The sequence below is a fragment of the Neovison vison genome, chromosome 6, assembly GCF_020171115.1.
Source record: "Neovison vison isolate M4711 chromosome 6, ASM_NN_V1, whole genome shotgun sequence".
NCBI lineage: Eukaryota > Metazoa > Chordata > Mammalia > Carnivora > Mustelidae > Neogale > Neogale vison.
Window position 1 is genome coordinate 45,921,223 of NC_058096.1, and position 18,839 is coordinate 45,940,061.

The window sequence follows — 18,839 nt, forward strand, 5'->3', positions numbered from 1 at the left end:
TATTTTCCATTTTTTAGCCATCATTATACTTTTTTCCATTATGCTGTTTCCTTCTGCATTGTGGCAGACTCAATTGCCTTTTAGCTTTTTCCCTTTTAAAGCACACCACCCATGCATTGTTTGTATAACACAATGCAGAGGAAACTAACTTGTGTAAGTATTCTGTTACTGTGCCTACCATCCCTGGGGGAGCATTAATATGGCAGCATTTTAAATACTGTTACTAGAACTCTATTATTAATAACAAACAAAAGCCTTGAAGATTGACGGGTGACTGTTGTGGATGTTTCTGGCTATCTTTTTTTTTTTTTTTTAAGTTTTATTTATTTGACAGAGGAACAGAGATCACAAGTAGGAAGAGCAGCAGGCAGAGAGAGAGGGAGGGGGAAGCAGGCTCCCCTCTGAGCAGAGAGCCTGATGTGGGGCTCGATCCCAGGACCCTGAGATCATGACCTGGGCTGAAGACAAAGGCTTAACCCACTGAACCACCCAGGCGCCCCTGACTATCTTTGAAAGGAAATTTTAAACAGATATATACTTTTAAACTTTAAAGGATATTTTAGGTTATGCCTCTTTACTGTATTGCATTTTAGAACTAGCTTTCTAAAAATAAAATATATTAATTTGCTTATACATATTAATAGGAATGATTAAGAATGATTAATAGGAAAACTCAGTTTAGAAGGTTAAAAAATCACAAAATTGCAGTTATAAATTGCAAAACTGATTATAATAAAAAATACAGTTGTTCAGCCTAATGTCACCTCTGATTGTTACCACATTTACCTGTTTCATTAAAGCATAATCACTTGAATTTTGCAATTTCTTAGGTGAGAATTATGCTACTGAAAGTTTGAGTTGTATAATTAAGCACTCATGATTACGGAGTTGGTGTGTTCAGACAGAAACACATCGTAATTTCAGAGAAGGGAAAAATAATTGTAGCTTTGATTCTCTAAGAAAAAGATGAAGTCTTTTTTGTGTTAGAACTTGACTATTAGAAGATTTTCATTGGTAAGAATATAGAAAATTCTCCCTTTAGTTGCAATGGGAGAAAACATTTACAAAGAGAAGCCATATAAAGAAGGGAATGGGGAGAGTATGGATACCAGTATGGCTGAAGAGATGTGTGGAGTTCCTGAGGGTCACTGGGTTGGTATCATGTTATAAAAAGGCAAATAAATGTAATTTTTTTTTAAACAAATGTAAATTTGATATGCTTGGGTGTTGAGCCAAGGAGTGTCATGAGGAAAGTAGTGTTCTCTAACAAGCCCAACTGTAGAAAGCGTGGCAAGTACTTGACTGGTGATACAGGCCTATAATCAAAGTCTTAGCCTTGATGAACGGCCTTGACAGTGGGAATAGAAAAGAGAGATACATAAGTGAAATTTTAAGGGAAGGTTTGACAGGACATGGTGGCAGTGAATTTGGGATGAAGGATGAGGGGAAATTTCACAATGCCTTTCTTCTTCAGACCAACTTGTTCTAAAATAAACAGAATCCCACAAGTAGGAAAACAGATTTCCTTTACCCTCACTTCTAATTCCTACTTCTTTTGTCAATGTAAATTAGATAACACGCTGAGGGAGTAGTGTGCCTCTCTGTTATTTATTTTTTATATCCCCCATGAGATCAGCTTTTATTCAACTCCCTTCCTCCTTATGGCTTTGTTATGCTTCTGAGAAGGAAGGCTTAAAGACTTTTGGCACTCACAGAGTTTGGTAACTGAACATTGATTGCTTAATAGAACAAGACTTTAAAAACAAAGAAAAAAATGAGTAATACTTTTTCAATTGATAATATTTATAATTTTCATGTTATCAATGTAACTTCTTAGAAAAAAATTCATTTTAAAAAACTGGTGAAGTGAAACAGTATTTCCTTCATGGTGTTTTTGTGAAGAAATTCAACTGAACAGTGAAAATAATTTTAATTGTGTATCCAGGGTATTGAGAATACTGAATTGTGTGTGTCTCCAGATGATTTTAAAGCCAATTTTTTATTTTATTTTATTTTTTTTTCAGGATTGCAGCATCCCAGAGATAGAACTTTGCCCACAGGCTGACCCAGCCTGTTGTCCTATCCATATACAGCGAGCAGTCCCCAATTTGGAAGAGCTGAATATCCCCAAATCTGTGTCCTTCACTGTGAAGTCAGGAGTGTATGTATCTGTTTCTCCCTATTACAGCCAAACTTAACTTTTTACTTCAAATTTCAGTGGATGACCTGTATATTTGTGAAGTTTTAATTTTATTTATGCTACTGGATACTCAAGAAATACCATTGCAGGGATTAAAACAAATTCTGTCTTCCTTTGGATCCAATTAAGTCTCTGATGTAGGACTCACAGGAGCAGATAGATTCTCAGGCATAGTTCTTGATAGATGCATTCATCAAGTTTTCATCCACCAGATTTGGGGACTGAGAAATAAAAGCATGTCCTGGCCTAAAAATCTGGAGCTTGAACTATTTCAAGGGTGTCTCGGTGCCAGTAGTTACTGAGTGCCTCCACAGCACGGACACGCAGTGCTTTTTTTGTTTGTTGTATTCCTGTAAGGTAGGTGGAGCGACTCATTTTACAAATGAGGAAATTATATGATTTGCTTCAGCCTGTGTCTGCTACCAAACCTTTCTGACTCCTAAGGTAACTTTTAGATTATGGGTATGACTGAGCTCAGTCTTAATTTAGTTCCAGATTAGCGCGAATCACAACTCTGTGATGCCAGTTCAACATGGGTTCCTTTTCTGTCTTTCATTCTTTTTTATTTGCTTTGATGATGGTTGGTGTAGATATTTGGGGGTCACCATAGGACATCTTTCTTCATCTCTCCCAACCACAGATTAAAACTGTGTGCAGACCCAGTAATTGACCCTGCCCATGAGATAAGTCTGTAATTACCAAATTTAGTTACAAGGTAGGTCTGTCTTTCGGGAATCTCATTTCAGATACTGTTCCTGCAACAGGCAGTTGAACTGGTTATTGATTCTAAAAATGTGGGTCAAAGATGTAAAATGCCTTGATTGGGGGAGGAGGGGAAAGATGTAAAAGGCCTTATGGAATACCACCTTTGATTGCCCCACTGTAAAAAAAAAAAAAATAGTGGAATTTTTTTTCCTTCCAGTTATATTCTGCTTGAGTCAAGGGTGTCACACCTCCTAAATACTAGAAAACTCTAAGAAAAGTAATATGTACTGCTTGGAGTATGTATAATAAGACTTAAAGTGTTTGAATATGAGTACTGAAAAATACATTAACTCTTGTTATATGCTATCTAGTGAAGTCATTTCAAATGTGTTTTACTGGTTGTGATTCTGCCATGAAGGTTTTCTGTTTTTTTGTTTTGTTCTTTTCGTTTTTGTTTGTTTCATAGCCCTTTATACTTTTAACTGTTACAGTACCAGACTAAAGTGTTCCTATTATACTTTAACAAACCATTCATTTCTTATTTAGTTGGCTTGCCTACCCAGATATTAATTTTAAGGGACAAGCTACAATTCTGGAGGAAGACCATGGACTCTTTGAGATTTCTGCCACAGAAATGAAATCATTGCATCCACTTCAAATGGTAAGCAAATTTAAAAACTGGCATTTTCCAAAGTGCCCATGAATCTAAAATAACCGTGGTGATTGCTTATGCTGTCTATTCTGAGAAATGAATATGTGTACTATTGGATCAGCAACCTATACATTATTTTTCTGTGCCTCTATATTATAGAGAATATCTATGTAAAAACATTTAATGTTTTCTAGAAAACAAATGTCTGAATTTACTTTGTGCTGCGAGTTATTACAATGCATGCAGTTTCCTTATAAGTACTGTTCTGTGAAAATTTTGAATACAGTTTTGAAATTTTTTGATGCTTATTTGAAAACTACTTTTCTAATTATGCTTTTCCATCAGAGTAATGAATGATAAGCTCAGCATTAATAATTAATAATAAATGGACAGTTCTGTCAGTGGTTGCTTTCTTTTTTTTATTGCTTAAAGTTAATAAGTGTATACAATATTTTTGTTGCAAACATTTTTAATTGTGGGAAAACTCTTCAAATAAATGTTAGCTATGTGATAAACCATTTTTGGCTGTTCTGTGCCTTTAAAAAATAAAAACTAGGAAAAACTAAGAAATTTTAAGAAATACCACAGTGTGGAGTAGCGTTAAAAACAGGAAATTCTAGAATTAGTTTGTTGAGGAAGGGGTTACTTTTATGCTGTACAACCTTGAGGTCACAAAGATAGTTAATGATAAAAAGTGTTGATGGAACTTGGAAGCACTCTAATTTAGAAAGCCTGAGCAGTTGTCGGGAGGAAATGCAGGGTCAGTGGTTTGGAAATCTACTCTGCCAAATGAGATGTTTTAAATCTAGCAACTCCACTCTGTTTCTTGGGACAATCTGCCTTGGTCTTAAATCTTTACTCAGTCATGTGAGCTTAAGGACCAAACAGCTCAGTTTCCTTCTTTGTACTAGTTTTAATCTGGAAAGTATATTTTAAAGATTTCTTACTGCATCTACATTGATGAGCTGTCTGACTTGGTTTGACTACCATAGAGTTCTGTGCTTAAATTTTAAAAGTTACCACAACTTAAAGTTGGCTGGCATATAACCTTGAACTAATCAGATTTTTTTGTATAACCTACATATGTCACTTACTTTCAAGTGTTCTAAATATTTCTGTATCTAATATTAAAATTTCTTATCTTAAGGGTGGACTAAAAGTGGAAATGCCTATGAACTTAAAGGTAAGTCTTACAAATGGACTTTTATAGCAGGATAAAAAGTTTGAGTGTTGAGCTTTAAGTATTTTGATTTTAAGTATCAAAATACTTAAAGATGGCCTTACTTTTTTTTTTAAAGTAAAAAAAAAAAAAGCTGAATATATGGTAATAATATCTAGCTAGTGCATGTTGGAGTGAGGTGACAGCACAGAACGGCCAGTGAGGATGCATGCTGTGAGGGCAAATTGGGTCAGTGTGCAAGGATGGAGGTCAAGCACAGCAAACACCAAATACAGGATGGAAAGGTGATATGTTTGATTTTTGATTAGGTGGGGAGGGGGCAGTTGAGGTGGCAGCTTGACATTCTAGTGGCGGTATCTAGCAGACGTTTGGGAATAATGCTCACAACATTGTAAGTATAAGTATCTGAAGGGAACAGCTGAGGGAGGCAGTGAAAATTGGAGCAGCAGTGGCACCAGGTTTAAGCACATTTGGGGAAAGAAAAGGAAATGGAATTACAAAATGTGTGTGAAAAGAGATGGAAAGAAAACCAGTGCAGTGATCAAAGATGCAAACAGACCTCTGCTTGTCTAGGTTATAGCACTTCCAGAGGCAAGCGTGGGAAGGATTCTTCCATCCTTTTCCTGTCCTGCAAAACAAGACACAGCTCCTCCAATCCTCCCATTTTTGGAGGCTTCTTAATTGATCGAACTGACCACCATTCTCTTAATCACATAGGTGGAATCTTTTAAGACTTAGTAACCTATATACCCAAGTTAAAAAAAAAAATACTTAGTCCTGTATTGGTCTGGGATATGGTCAGAGCTCTTCAGGTGATTCTAATAACATGCAGCCAAGGTTTTCGAACCAGTGACCTAAAAGATACAGGATTAGCTCTGACACTTTCTCAGCGACTTCTTTCTTAGGCTCTTCAGGTGTGACAGGCTCGGTTTTCCTTTGATTTTTGCAGTTTGACAGGTTGTAGAGGTATATGAATGAAATAACTATCATATAGTGATGGCTTACTCATCAAAGAATTACTGCTTCTTAGTCTGATTGGGTTCAGCATATGTAGAAAATCTTAAATATAACTTCAAATATAGCACCCTGTGAAAATTTAAAATTTGGAAAATAGGAGCCGTAGTGTATATTTTTTTCAGCTTGTTTGATGTTATCAATTTTTGGAAACAGGGAAGCTATAACTTGTTCAGTGCTTTTAAGCATGGGGCCTTATTTTGCTGTTTGTACACCATGTATGCCATCAGCCACAAATAGAACTAGGTGATAGAGTGTGGATAGATGAGTGCTGTTGTCGCCATTGTCACTTCCACATACTAAAGGCAGGTGGGTCATAGTTGGGAAGTAAAGAGCACCAAAATGGCGGAAGAGAAATATTTGTACCAATCCAAATTTGAAGTAAATGAAATGCTAGGAATGGATTTCCCGCTGTACTTACCCCCCACATATATGAACCCAGTATCCAAAAAAACCCATAATTTTTCCAATCACTTCTTTTTATTAGAAAGTTTTGTTTTCAAATTCAGGAATTTACATATCTTTTATCAGTGACTAGCAACTGCCATAGAAACAATTAGTATTATAAGAAGCGGCCATGTTTTCTCAATCAAGTAGATAATTTATTGTGCCATAGAACCTCTGTAGAGAGGGTTTTTTTTGTTTTGTTTTGTTTTGTTTTTTTCTAATAGGGAAAATTCACAGAAGGCAGGTCTGTATTAAATTCCAAACAGTGAGCTAAGTTTGGTTAATTTAAGCGTCCATTATAAGACCATTTACCGTTAATCCTAGATGGTCCTAGGATTTGGGTCACCAGAACAATGGCATCATATTTGACTGTTATTATGAGAGAAGCATGCTATTAAGATATTTTATCTTTATGATGATAACTCACATATTCCTTGTGAATATCAGACAGCATGCTATATTGTAAATATTAATAAAAAGGACAGTGATCCCTATGTCAAAGTCTTTAGTTTCACTTAAGTAAATGAGTTTTGTGTCTATTCCAAAATACAAGCATGTTAAGTAATTTTCTTTCATATCTTGCAGGTTATTATTTATGAAAAACCTCACTTCCGTGGACAGGCCAAAGAGTTTAGTGAACACATAGATTCTGTCCCTAAGTTTTTAAAAAATAATGGGGATTTTCATGGAATTGGATCAATTCGTGTCATCGGTGGAGTGTGAGTGTTATATTTACAAACTTGATTTGATAGTCAATTTTTATAGATCAGCATAAAAAATGTGCCAAGCCAAGCATAAACAATGCGTTTTAATCTAAAAATATTACCTCCCTTCTGGAAGGTACTCTTAAAAAAAATATTAGTCACAACTGGCTTTTCTGTGAACTCTTGTTTTATTAGAGAGTTTGAGGTAGATTAAGTGTAGAAAATAGTTTCTAAAACTTAAAACAGTATTCTAAACACAATATAGAAGATAAAAATTACAAAAAAATATATTTATATTTACAAACTTTGGACATGAATGAGAACCCCAGTTTTTATTCTCTATTCTGTGGATCTTAGTTGACCTTCTGTTGCTGAGGATCTTGGCAGTGAGTCCTTCATTAAAGAAGTAGCCTAGGTTGTGTGTTTCCCAAGTCAAGGATTTTTTAAATTTTTTATTAATATATAATGTATTATTAGCCCCAGGGGTACAGGTCTGTGAATCGCCAGGTTTACACACTTCACAGCACTCAACATAGCATATACCCTCCCCAATGTCCATAACCCAACCACTCTTTCCATCCCCCCTACCCCAGCAACCTTCAGTTTGTTTTCTGAGATTAAGAGTCTCTTATGGTTTGTCTCCCTATCAATCCCATCTTGTTTTGTTTTTTCCTTCCCTATCCCCAAACCCCTCACATTGCCTCTCAAATTCTTCCTATCAGGGAGATCATATGATACTTGTATTTCTCTGATTGACTTATTTCACTCAGCAGAATACCCTCTAGTTCCATCCATGTTGTCACAAATGGCAAGATTTCATTTCTTTTGATGGCTGCGTAGTATTCCATTGTATATATATACACCACCTCTTCTTTATCCATTCACCTGTTGATAGACATCTAGGTTCTTTCCATAGTTTGACTATTGTGGACCTTGCTGCTCTAAACATTCGGGTGAATGTGCCCCTTCGGTTCACTACATTTGTATCTTTAGGGTAAATACCCAGTAGTGTGATTGAAGGGTCATAGGGTAGATCTATTTTCAACTTTTTGAGGAACCTCCATGCTCTTTTCCAGAGTGGTTGCACCACCTTGTATTCCCACCAACAGTGTAGGAAGGTTCCCCTTTCTCCGCATACTTGCCAGCATCTGTCATTTCCTGACCAAGTCAAGGATTTTTAACATTGGTTACCCTCTGGCCCTGTACTGTTTTTGAGGAAGCACCCCCCAAGAACCTCTCAGTGTAAACCCAAGTGTCACCAATCATTGGTACCATCCTAGTATCAGTCAGCCGTTTCTGGGGCAGGTACCCCAGAAAAATCTGTGAGTGCATTGGGATGTGCCTTTGTATTTGTATCCTGGCAGATAAAAATCAGAAGAAGCTTTCTTCATAGTTTATTTGCCATTGTTGACCCAGTGCTAGAGTTCCTCTAGAAACACTGTTGGTCTCTTTGTTGATACAATGGTTTATTTGGAATATTAGTTCATTTTAATTTAAGTATTGATGTCTTATTATTTGCAGTAATATTATAAAACTTGTTTATGCTTTTCTATCATAAGATGCTACTAAACCATTTTATTCATAGGTGTTAAATGACTGGTCTAAGATCACTCAAGAAACTGTATTTAAAGACTTAGACTTTGCAGTTTCTGGCAGTAAATCTAGTGATGGCTACACTAGCCAATATGGATATAAAGGAGAATGTGCCATATATTAGATATGTAGAACATATCCAAAATTGGTCTAACATATTGTAATGTAACCATTTAATTCTTTATCCTTCAGTTAAAAAAAATTTTTTTAGGCCCTTGAAGAACAAATATGTTTTGGATAAATTTTTATTGTGTCCTATTTATTTGTACTCTAATCTATGAATACATACCCTTCTTGTTAACCCTGCTAAATATTTTTGCCTTTTCTTCCCTTTGGGATCTGAATGTTTTTCCCATTAACTAGATCATGATTTGCATTGTTTTCTGAGGTTTTTTTTGGTAATTTAATTTTATTTTTTTAATTTTTATTTAATTTAAAATTTTTTTTTAATTTTTAATTTTTATTTTAAGAAAATATTATTGTTTGAAATAGAACGCAGGAGAAAAATTCCATGTCCTTATTTAAAAGTGAACAGTTGAGGGGCTCCTGGGTGACTAAGTCGATTAAACATCTGACTCTTGATTTCAGCTCAGCTCATGATCTCAGGGTCATGGGATCAAGTCCTGTGTTTGGCTCACTGCTAAGCACAGAGTCTGCTTCTCCCTCTCCCTTTGCTCCCTCTCCCCTGCCTCGATTTCTACCATTTTTCACTTTTTTTTTAACTGTTTAACTGCAGGTAGTAGGAACTCTGTCCCATCTTGAGGAATCTAGGGAAAGTGAGGTTGATGTTTCTTCATTTTTCTCAGATAACATCTGTTTTTAAATATTCCAGATGGATATATAAATTGATTCTTAAAATTTTTTTTAAAAGCTGAGCAGATTTTTGAACTATCATCATTAATAATTTATTAATCTGTCTTTAATATTAAGGTCTTCTATATATTTTATTATTTTTCCCATTCAGATATATTAAAGGCATGTTCTGAGTAGCCACATTTATATAATGAAAGCCACATTTAGAATTTGAAAGTTTTCCTGTGCAATTTATTTTCTCATAATAGTTTAAGAATAAAATAATGTTGTTTTTTTTTTTTTTAAGATTTTTATTCATCTATTTGACAGACAGAGATCACAAGTAGTCAGAGAGGCAGGCAAAGAGAGAGAGGAGGAAGCAGGCTCCCTGCTGAGCAGAGAGCCGGATAAGGGGCTTGATCCTAGGACCCTGGGATCATGACCTAAGCTGAAGCCACCCAGGCTTCGGTGGGTCTTTTTGTAAAAGACCCACCAAAGTCTTACCCAATGTTGGTCTTTTTACATATTACAAACCCACTAAGATGTATAAGATGTTTATTCCAATGCATGTGGACTTCTTCTTCCCCAGTTACATACACACCTATGTGGTGAGGGCAAGGATGGATTCATGATTGCTGAGTGGTTACTGTTATTTTGTACCCTATGGAAACAATTTTTGGAGTAGTTTTTTTCATTTTCTCAAAACAATAGTAGTCAGCCCTACCCAGCTTTGTTTGTCAAGCCCCAGAATTCAGAAGTCCCCAACCTAGGAGCTCAAAGTAGTCATCCTAGAATCTGCCCCATTGGAGGGGGTCCCATTCTAACAACAAAGTGCCTCAAAAGGCAGGTTGAAGCAGGTCAGCATGTGTGATGAACCATCTATGCCCACATTACATTCATTAGCTGCTGTGAATTAGTCCATTAAAAAGGTAAGTTTCATGGAGGAACTTAATGACTAATGGTTTTATCAGTGTTCTATACAGTTTTTGATTAGAAGTCAAGAAAGTGTCCAGTCAGTTTAAGTGTTCTGGATGGGTGGCTCAGTCAGTTAAGTGTCCAACTCTTGATCTCAGCTCAGGTCTTGATCTTAGGGTCACTGGAGTTCAAGCCCTGCATTGGGTTCCATGCCGGGTATGGAGCCTACTTTAAAAAAAACAAAAACAAAACAAAAAAAAACAAAAAAACTTGTGCCCTGGAAGGTACTCTGCGAAAGTGCTACCCATTGCCATTATCACCACTGATAATATGGTGGGAACAACATTGCCCACCTATAAATATTTACAGAAGTATTCTAATTGTGTAGGCCATCAGGGCTAATGTCAGCCCATTTGCATTTCTCTGCTAAACCCACCAGTAATGTGTTTTTGATAGGAAACCCAGTGAGAGGTTCCTTTGATTTACAACCTAAATAAATGCTAAATACAGTAATCATTCTGTGATTCCAGAAGGGCTTTGTCAGTAAAATAAGAATAATTATCTTTGAATTTCAAAATGGGTTTATAAGTTTACTCATTGGCTATTGGTGCTTTCCGTTATTTTTTACTTGGCAGACTATCCTTTCTCCACATTGAGATGTGGTATCAGGTCATACCACAAACATTTAACATTTAGCATTGCTCTATCACAATCCTGTAAAAACTTTTTGTTGGGAAAATCCTCCAAACTATAAAGCTGTTGATCCTTGAAGCATACAACATCTGTCTGTCTTTATAAATGGTAACAAAACAAATGTGTTGCTTTTTAAAATACGATGATACACAATGAGGTGCTTTATCATGATTTTCTCTTTTTTTAAAGTTAATCTTGTTAGTGGCTCATTTGGATGTTCTTTGTATTTCTAGGTGGGTTGCCTATGAAAAAGAACATTTTAAAGGCCAGCAATTCTTGCTTGAAGAAGGAGATTTTGAAGACAGTAATGCCTGTGGGGCATTAAGTGGCCCCATCTTGTCTTTCCGGTTCTTACAAGCTGTGAGTTACCATCATTGTTCTTAGTTTTCTGTTGGTTTTTTGTCCATTAAAGACAGAGTTGTGATAGAACATGAGGTTATCAAATGTTTGGAATACCTGAAAGCATTATGCTGACCTGCTTATATGGCTTGCCTGCTTTTCTTAATGAATACTTAGGTTTGCTTTTCATCCATCAATTCCGTAAGTATTTGTTGAACACCTGCTTCATGAGCCGGATTGTGTCAGATGCTGGTGAAACAGTGGCCAGAGTCTCTGTCCTAGCTTTCAGAGAGCTGGCAGTCTGATAGGGAAACTAGTACTTTCATAAATGCTTTTTTTTTTTTTTCCCCAATTTATTTATTTTCAGAAAAACAGTATTCATTATTTTTTCACCACACCCAGTGCTCCATGCAAGCTGTGCCCTCTATAATACCCACCACCTGGTACCCCAACCTCCCACCCCCCCGCCACTTCAAACCCCTCAGACTGTTTTTCAGAGTCCATAGTCTCTCATGGTTCACCTCCCCTTCCAATTTACCCAAATTCCCTACTACTCTCTAACGCCCCTTGTCCTCCATGCTATTGGTTATGCTCCACAAATGAGTGAAACCATATGATAATTGACTCTCTCTGCTTGACTGATTTCACTCAGCATAATCTCTTCCAGTCCCGTCCATGTTGCTACAAAAGTTGGATATTCGTCCTTTCTGATGGAGGCATAATACTCCATAGTGTATATGGACCACATCTTCCTTATCCATTCATCCGTTGAAGGGCATCTTGGTTCTTTCCATAGTTTGGCGACTGTGGCCATTGCTGCTATAAACATTGGGGTACAGATGGCCCTTCTTTTCACGACATCTGTATCTTTGGGGTAAATACCCAGGAGTGCAATTGCAGGGTCGTAGGGAAGCTCTATTTTTAATTTCTTGAGGAATCTCCACACTGTTCTCCAAAGAGGCTGCACCAACTTGCATTCCCACCAACAGTGTAAGAGGGTTCCCCTTTCTCCACATCCTCTCCAACACATGTTGTTTCCTGTTTTGTTAATTTTGGCCATTCTAACTGGTGTAAGGTGATATCTCAATGTGGTTTTAATTTGAATCTCCCTGAGGGCTAATGATGATGAGCATTTTTTCATGTGTCTGATAGCCATTTGTATTTCTTGATTGGAGAAGTGTCTGTTCATATCTTCTGCCCATTTTTTGATGTGTTTGTCTGTTTCGTGTGGGTTGAGTTTGAGGAGTTCATTATAGATCCTGGATATCAACCTTTTGTCTGTACTGTCATTTGCAAATATCTTCTCCCATTCCGTGGGTTGCCTCTTTGTTTTTTTGACTGTTTCCTTTGCTGTGCAGAAGCTTTTGATTTTGATGAAGTCCCAGAAGTCTATTTTCGCTTTTGTTTCCTTTGCCTTTGGAGACGTATCTTGAAAGAAGTTGCTGTGGCTGATATTGAAGAGATTACTGCCTATGTTCTCCTCTAAGATTCTGATAGATTCCTGTCTCACGTTGAGGTCTTTTATCCATTTTGAGTTGATCTTTGTGTACGGTGTAAGAGAATGGTCGAGTTTCATTCTTCTACATATAGCTGTCCAGTTTTCCCAGCACCATTTATTGAAGAGACTGTCTTTTTTCCACTGTATATTTTTTCCTGTTTTGTCGAAGAATAATTGACCATAGAGTTGAGGGTCCATATCAGGGCTCTCTACTCTGTTCCACTGGTCTATGTGTCTGTTTTTATGCCAGTACCATGCTGTCTTGGTGATCACAGCTTTGTAATAAAGCTTGAAATCAGGTAAGGTGATGCCGCCAGCTTTATTTTTGTTTTTCAACGTTTCCTTAGCGATTCGGGGTCTCTTCTGATTCCATACAAATTTTTGGATTATTTGCTCCAGCTCTTTGAAGAATGCCGGTGGAATTTTGATCGGAATGGCATTAAAAGTATAGATTGCTCTAGGCAGTATAGACATTTTAACGATGTTTATTCTTCCGATCCAAGAGCATGGAATGGTCTTCCATCTTTTTGTGTCTTCTTCAATTTCTTTCATGAGTGTTCTATAGTTCCTCAAGTATAGATCCTTTACCTCTTTAGTTAGGTTTATTCCCAGGTATCTTATGGTTCTTGGTGCTATAGTAAATGGAATCGATTCTCTAATTTCCCTTTCTGTATTTTCCTTGTTAGTGTATAAGAAAGCCACTGATTTCTGCACATTGACTTTGTATCCTGCCACGCTGCTGAATTGCTGTATGAGTTCTAGTAGTTTGGGGGTGGAGTCTTTTGGGTTTTCCATATAAAGAATCATGTCATCTGCGAAGAGAGAGAGTTTGACTTCTTCATTACCAATTTGGATACCTTTTATTTCTCTCTGTTGTCTGATTGCTGTTGCTAGGACTTCTAATACTATGTTGAACAAGAGTGGTGAAAGTGGGCATCCTTGTCTTGTTCCTGATCTCAACGGGAAGGCTGCAAGCTTTTTCCCATTGAGGATGATATTTGCTGTGGGTCTTTCATAGATAGATTTGATGAGGTTCAGGAATGTTCCCTCTATCCCTATACTTTGAAGCGTTTTAATCAGGAACGGATGTTGGATTTTGTCAAATGCTTTTTCTGCATCAATTGAGAGGACCATGTGGTTCTTCTCTCTTCTCCTATTAATTTGTTGTATCACATTGATTGATTTACGAATGTTGAACCATCCTTGTAGCCCAGGGATGAATCCCACCTGATCATGGTGGATAATCTTTTTAATGTGTTGTTGGATCCTGTTGGCTAGGATCTTGTTGAGAATCTTAGCATCCATATTCATCAGTGATATTGGTCTGAAATTCTCCTTTTTTGGTATGGTCCTTGCCTGGTTTGGGGATCAGAGTAATGCTGGCTTCATAGAAAGAGTCTGGAAGTTTTCCTTCTGCTTCAATTTTTTGAAACAGCTTCAGGAGAATAGGTGTTATTTCTTCTTGGAAGGTTTGGTAGAATTCCCCAGGGAATCCGTCAGGTCCTGGGCTCTTGTTTTTTGGGAGATTTTTGATCACTGCTTCAATCTCGTTATTAGATATCGGTCTATTCAGGTTGTCGATTTCTTCCTGGTTCAATTTTGGTAGTTTATATTTTTCCAGGAATGCATCCATTTCATCAAGGTTGCTAAGCTTATTGGCATATAACTGTTCGTAGTAACTTCTGATGATTGTTTCTACTTCCTTGGTGTTAGTTGTGATCTCTCCCCTTTCATTCATAATTTTATGAATTTGGGATTTCTCTCTTTTCTTTTGGATTAGTGTAGCCAGTGGCTTATCGATCTTATTGATTCTTTCAAAAAACCAGCTTCTAGTTTCATTGATACGTTCTACTGTATCTCTGGTTTCTCCCTCATTGATCTCAGCTCTAATCTTGATGATTTCCCTTCTTATGTGTGGAGTTGGTTTGATTTGTTGTTGATCCTCCAGTTCTTTAAGGTGTAGAGACAGCTGGTGTGTTCTGGATTTTTCAATTTTTTTGAGCAAGGCTTGGATGGCTATATATTTTCCCCTTAGGACCGCCTTTGCTGTATCCCATAGGTTTTGGACCGAAGTGTCTTCATTCTCATTGGTTTCCATGAATTGTTTCAGTTCTTCTTTGATCTCCTGGTTGATCCAAGCATTCTTAAGCAAGGTGGTCTTTAGCTTCCAGGTGTTTGAGTTCCTTCGGAACTTTTCCTTGTGATTGAGCTCCAGTTTCAAAGCATTGTGATCTGAGAATATGCAGGGAATAATCTCAGTCTTTTGGTATCGGCTGAGTCCTGATTTGTGACCCAGTATGTGGTCTATTCTGGAGAAGGTTCCGTGTGCACTTGAGAAGAATGAGTATTCTGCTGTTTTAGGGTGGAATGTTCTGTATATATCTATGAGGTCCATCTGGTCCAATGTGTTGTTCAATGCTCTTGTTTCTTTATTGATTTTCTGCTTCGATGATCTGTCTAATTCTGAAAGAGGCGTGTTAAGATCACCTACGATTAGTGAATTCATATCAATATGACTCTTTATCTTGATTAACAGTTTTCTTAAGTAATTGGCTGCTCCCATATTGGGAGCATAGATATTTACAATTGTTAGATCATCTTGGTGGATAGTCCCTTTAAGGATTATGTAGTGTCCTTCTGTATCTCTGACTACAGTCTTTAGTTTGAAGTCTAATTTATCTGATATGAGAATCGCTACCCCAGCCTTCTTTTGAGTCCCATTGGCATGAAAGATGCTTCTCCACCCCTTCACTTTCAGTCTGCGTGTATCTTTAGGTTCAAAATGGGTCTCTTGTAGACAGCATATGGATGGGTCCTGTCGTTTTATCCAATCTGCAACCCTGTGCCGTTTTATGGGTGCATTGAGGCCATTCACATTGAGAGTGATTATTGATAGATACGTTTTTATTGACATCGAGTTACCTTTGAAGTCTTTCTTTCTGTAGACTGTCTCTATATTTCTGTTCAATGCTATTCTTGGGATTTTTCCTCTTTTATAGAACCCCCCTTAATATTTCCTGCAGTATCGGCTTGGTGGTTGCATAGTCTTTTAAGTCTTGCCGGTCTTGGAAACTCTTTATCTCTCCATCCATTTTGAATGTCAGTCTTGCTGGATAAAGTATTCTTGGCTGCATGTTCTTCTCATTTAGTGCCCTGAATATATCTTGCCAGCCTCTTCTGGCTTGCCAGGTCTCTGTGGACAGGTCTGACGTTATTCTGATGGGCTTCCCTCTGTAAGTAAGGAGCCTCTTTGCCCTGGCAGCTTTCAAGAGATTATACCTACAATTATAATTTCTCAATTTGACTATCAGGTGTCGTGATGTTTTTTTGGAGTGTATAATCTTGGGTGGAGACCGTTCAGCCTCTAGTACATGAACGCTGGTTTCATTCGCGAGATTCGGAAAGTTTTCATGAAGGACTTGTTCCACGACATCTTCTAGACTTCTTTCTTTCTCCTCCCCTTCAGGAATTCCAATAATTCTGACGTTGGAACGCTTCATGGCATCACTTATTTCCCTAATTCTGCTTTCGTGGGATCTAAGCTGTTTGTTCCAGGCTTCCTCCTGATCCTTTCTCTCTATCTGTTTGTCTTCCAGATCACTAATTCTATCTTCTGTCTCAGTTACCCTAGCTTTGAGAGAGTTTAGATTGGATTGGAACTCATTGAGAGCATTGTGGACCTCCTCCCTGGTAGCTTTAAGCTCCGCCCTAACATTGTGAACATCCTGTCTGGTCGCTTTCAGTTCGGCTCTAATCAATTCTGTTTGGTCATCCATGGCTTTCTCCAACCTAGCTATTGCCTGGATAATTGTTAGCCTGAATTCTCTTTCGGACATATTGTCTATGTTGATAGCCGTTAGCTCTGTTGCGGAAGGTCCATCCTCTGTATTTTTCTTCTGTTGGGCATTCCTCCTCCTAGTCATTTTGGTGGGAGAAGACTGAACAGATGTAGCTGGATGTATCAACTCTGGTGCAGTCAAGGTGCACCCTGGAACACTTCCTGATCTCCGTCTCAGAAGCCTCAGTCTGGGTGCAGAAGCTGAATAAATTCCCCCTTGGACGCTGGCAGTGCAGGTTCCAAGTTAAAGACCCTGGGGGCGCAGGATCTTTTGCTCGTCCCCAAAGCCAAGGCAGTGGCGGCTGTCTGGGAGCTCCCGACCGCCAGAGAGGTTCCAAGCAGCGATCGCACACTGAGATTTTGCCGCCGGCCGGGGCTGGGAGTGCCCGGCTTGCGCGCACCTCTTTTCAGAGGCGGCTGTGGGTCGGGCGCGCGTCTGGGGCACTGAGAACGGGGCGCTGGTCCGTAAGCCGCAGGCTGGGCTTTTGCGCGCCTCTGTCGGGGGAAGAGTTTCGCGGGCGCGAGGCTTAGACTTTGAAACAATGGCCCGGGTCAAGAAGCGCCCCAGGGCCTTAGAAACCCAGGAGAGCTGGAGCGACGTGCACGCGCATCTCAAGCTTTGTGGTAGGGCTAGCGCGCGTTCTGCAGACTGGCCCGGCTCCCATCCCCTCACAGGAGCCGGAACCCCGCGCTCTGGGGCACGCTGGCGGCTTAGGGACCAGGAGCCGGTTTCTCCGCCGCACTCTCTCTGCCTCCGCGCCGGGGAGGCCGTCTGGGACCGGGGACTCAAGCCCCTGTCCCTAGCCGCCCCGATTCCCACAGTTTGCCCCCGCGATCCTTTGCTCTTTTGGAGTGCTTTCAACCAGTCTCCGAGTTAATGCTGGTCCCCAGACGCAGGGCACTCTCGCTCGTATCGGGGTATTACTTTTGCACCGGTCGCCTCTGGTGGCTCCCTCCCCCTTTTGTTTATCTTCCGATCTCAGTCCGCTGTTCCCATTCCGCTTTACGTGCTCACTGGCGTCTTCTGCCCCTGTAGAGATCCAGACGTGTATAATTCTGATCTCAGGCTGATTTCATGGGTGATCGGAGTTCTTTGGTAGGTAATCAGCTCACTTTGGGGTACCAGCTGAAAAGACGCCTCTTCCTAGTACCCCGCCATCTTCCTTTCATAAATGCTTGATAATGTTTGCCTATGATCGGATTAGGCACAAAGTACTCACCAGAGAAAGGTCAACTGCTCCCACTTGGGAACAGGAAAAGATAACAGTTGAACAAAATTTCAGGTTCAAGAATTGGCCAAGTTGAGAGGTTACAGGACTGACTGAAGAAGAAAGGTGTAGGTGCTATTTTAGCAAGAGATTAACATATAAAAAGGCAAGGATGTGAGTCAGTGGTTCTCAGCTAGAGGTGACTTTACCCCACTGCATTTGGCAGTGTCAGGAGACATTTTGGATTGTTATGACTTGGGGTGAGGGGTGGGGTGTGATACTGACATCTAGTGGGTAGAGGCCAGGGGTACTGCCAAACCTCCACAGCTCATAGGACAACCTTCTCACAATAAGATGTCATTAGGTCCAGGGACACCTGCATGATGCAATTGGTTCAATGTCCAACTTTTGGTTTCTTTCTGCTGGTCGTGATCTCAGGGTCATGAGATCGAGGCCCTCATCGGGCTCTGCACTGAGCACGGCAGAGTCTGCTTGAGATTCTCTTTCTCCTTCTGCTCTTCCTGCTTGTGTGTGCTCACTCTCTCTCTCTGTAAAAATAACCTTAAAAAAAAAAAAGAAAAGTCATCAGGTCCAAAATGTTAATAGTGCAGAGATTAAGAAACCCTCATGTAAGTGAAACTGGTGTGTTTGGCAAATACAATTAAGTCAGGATGTTAATAAGCAGAACTTCGGGAAAATGAGACCAAGAGCCAGATAATGAAGGGTATTTTATGCATATTGAAGAGTTCAGATTTTTTTTTCTTGATTTGACCTTGAGCCTCTGATGGATTTTAGGCCTACTGAGCAAGATTAGATTTGAAGTTTCACAAGATCTTCTTGGTAACTCTTGAGAAAAGGTTTGGGGTGAAGAAGATAAGTCTGAACACTGTAGGACTCCAGGTGGAAGTTGATGAGTTCACAGAAAAGAGATAAGTGTTAGAGAGCTCTGTAGGATATCAGGGTTTATCAAACATTGCTCATTTTCCTCACCAGCCCTAGAGACTTTTTAATGTGTTCACAGGGACATACTTTCTTAAGATTACCACTGTAGTCTCTTTTCC

The 18,839-nt window shown here is 39.0% G+C and overlaps 1 protein-coding gene across 2 annotated transcripts in view; it reads left to right on the plus strand.

Moving 5' to 3' along the window:
- The window catches only part of CRYBG3 (crystallin beta-gamma domain containing 3), a 117,341-nt gene that overhangs the window by 55,450 nt on the left and 43,052 nt on the right, over positions 1–18,839 (plus strand). For both annotated transcript variants that reach the window (XM_044251189.1, XM_044251190.1), the window contains 5 exons: positions 2,025–2,161; positions 3,452–3,566; positions 4,705–4,740; positions 6,784–6,917; positions 11,129–11,255. In XM_044251189.1, the coding sequence (XP_044107124.1) occupies positions 2,025–2,161; positions 3,452–3,566; positions 4,705–4,740; positions 6,784–6,917; positions 11,129–11,255 (549 nt within the window). The remainder of the gene's footprint in view (positions 1–2,024; positions 2,162–3,451; positions 3,567–4,704; positions 4,741–6,783; positions 6,918–11,128; positions 11,256–18,839) is intronic.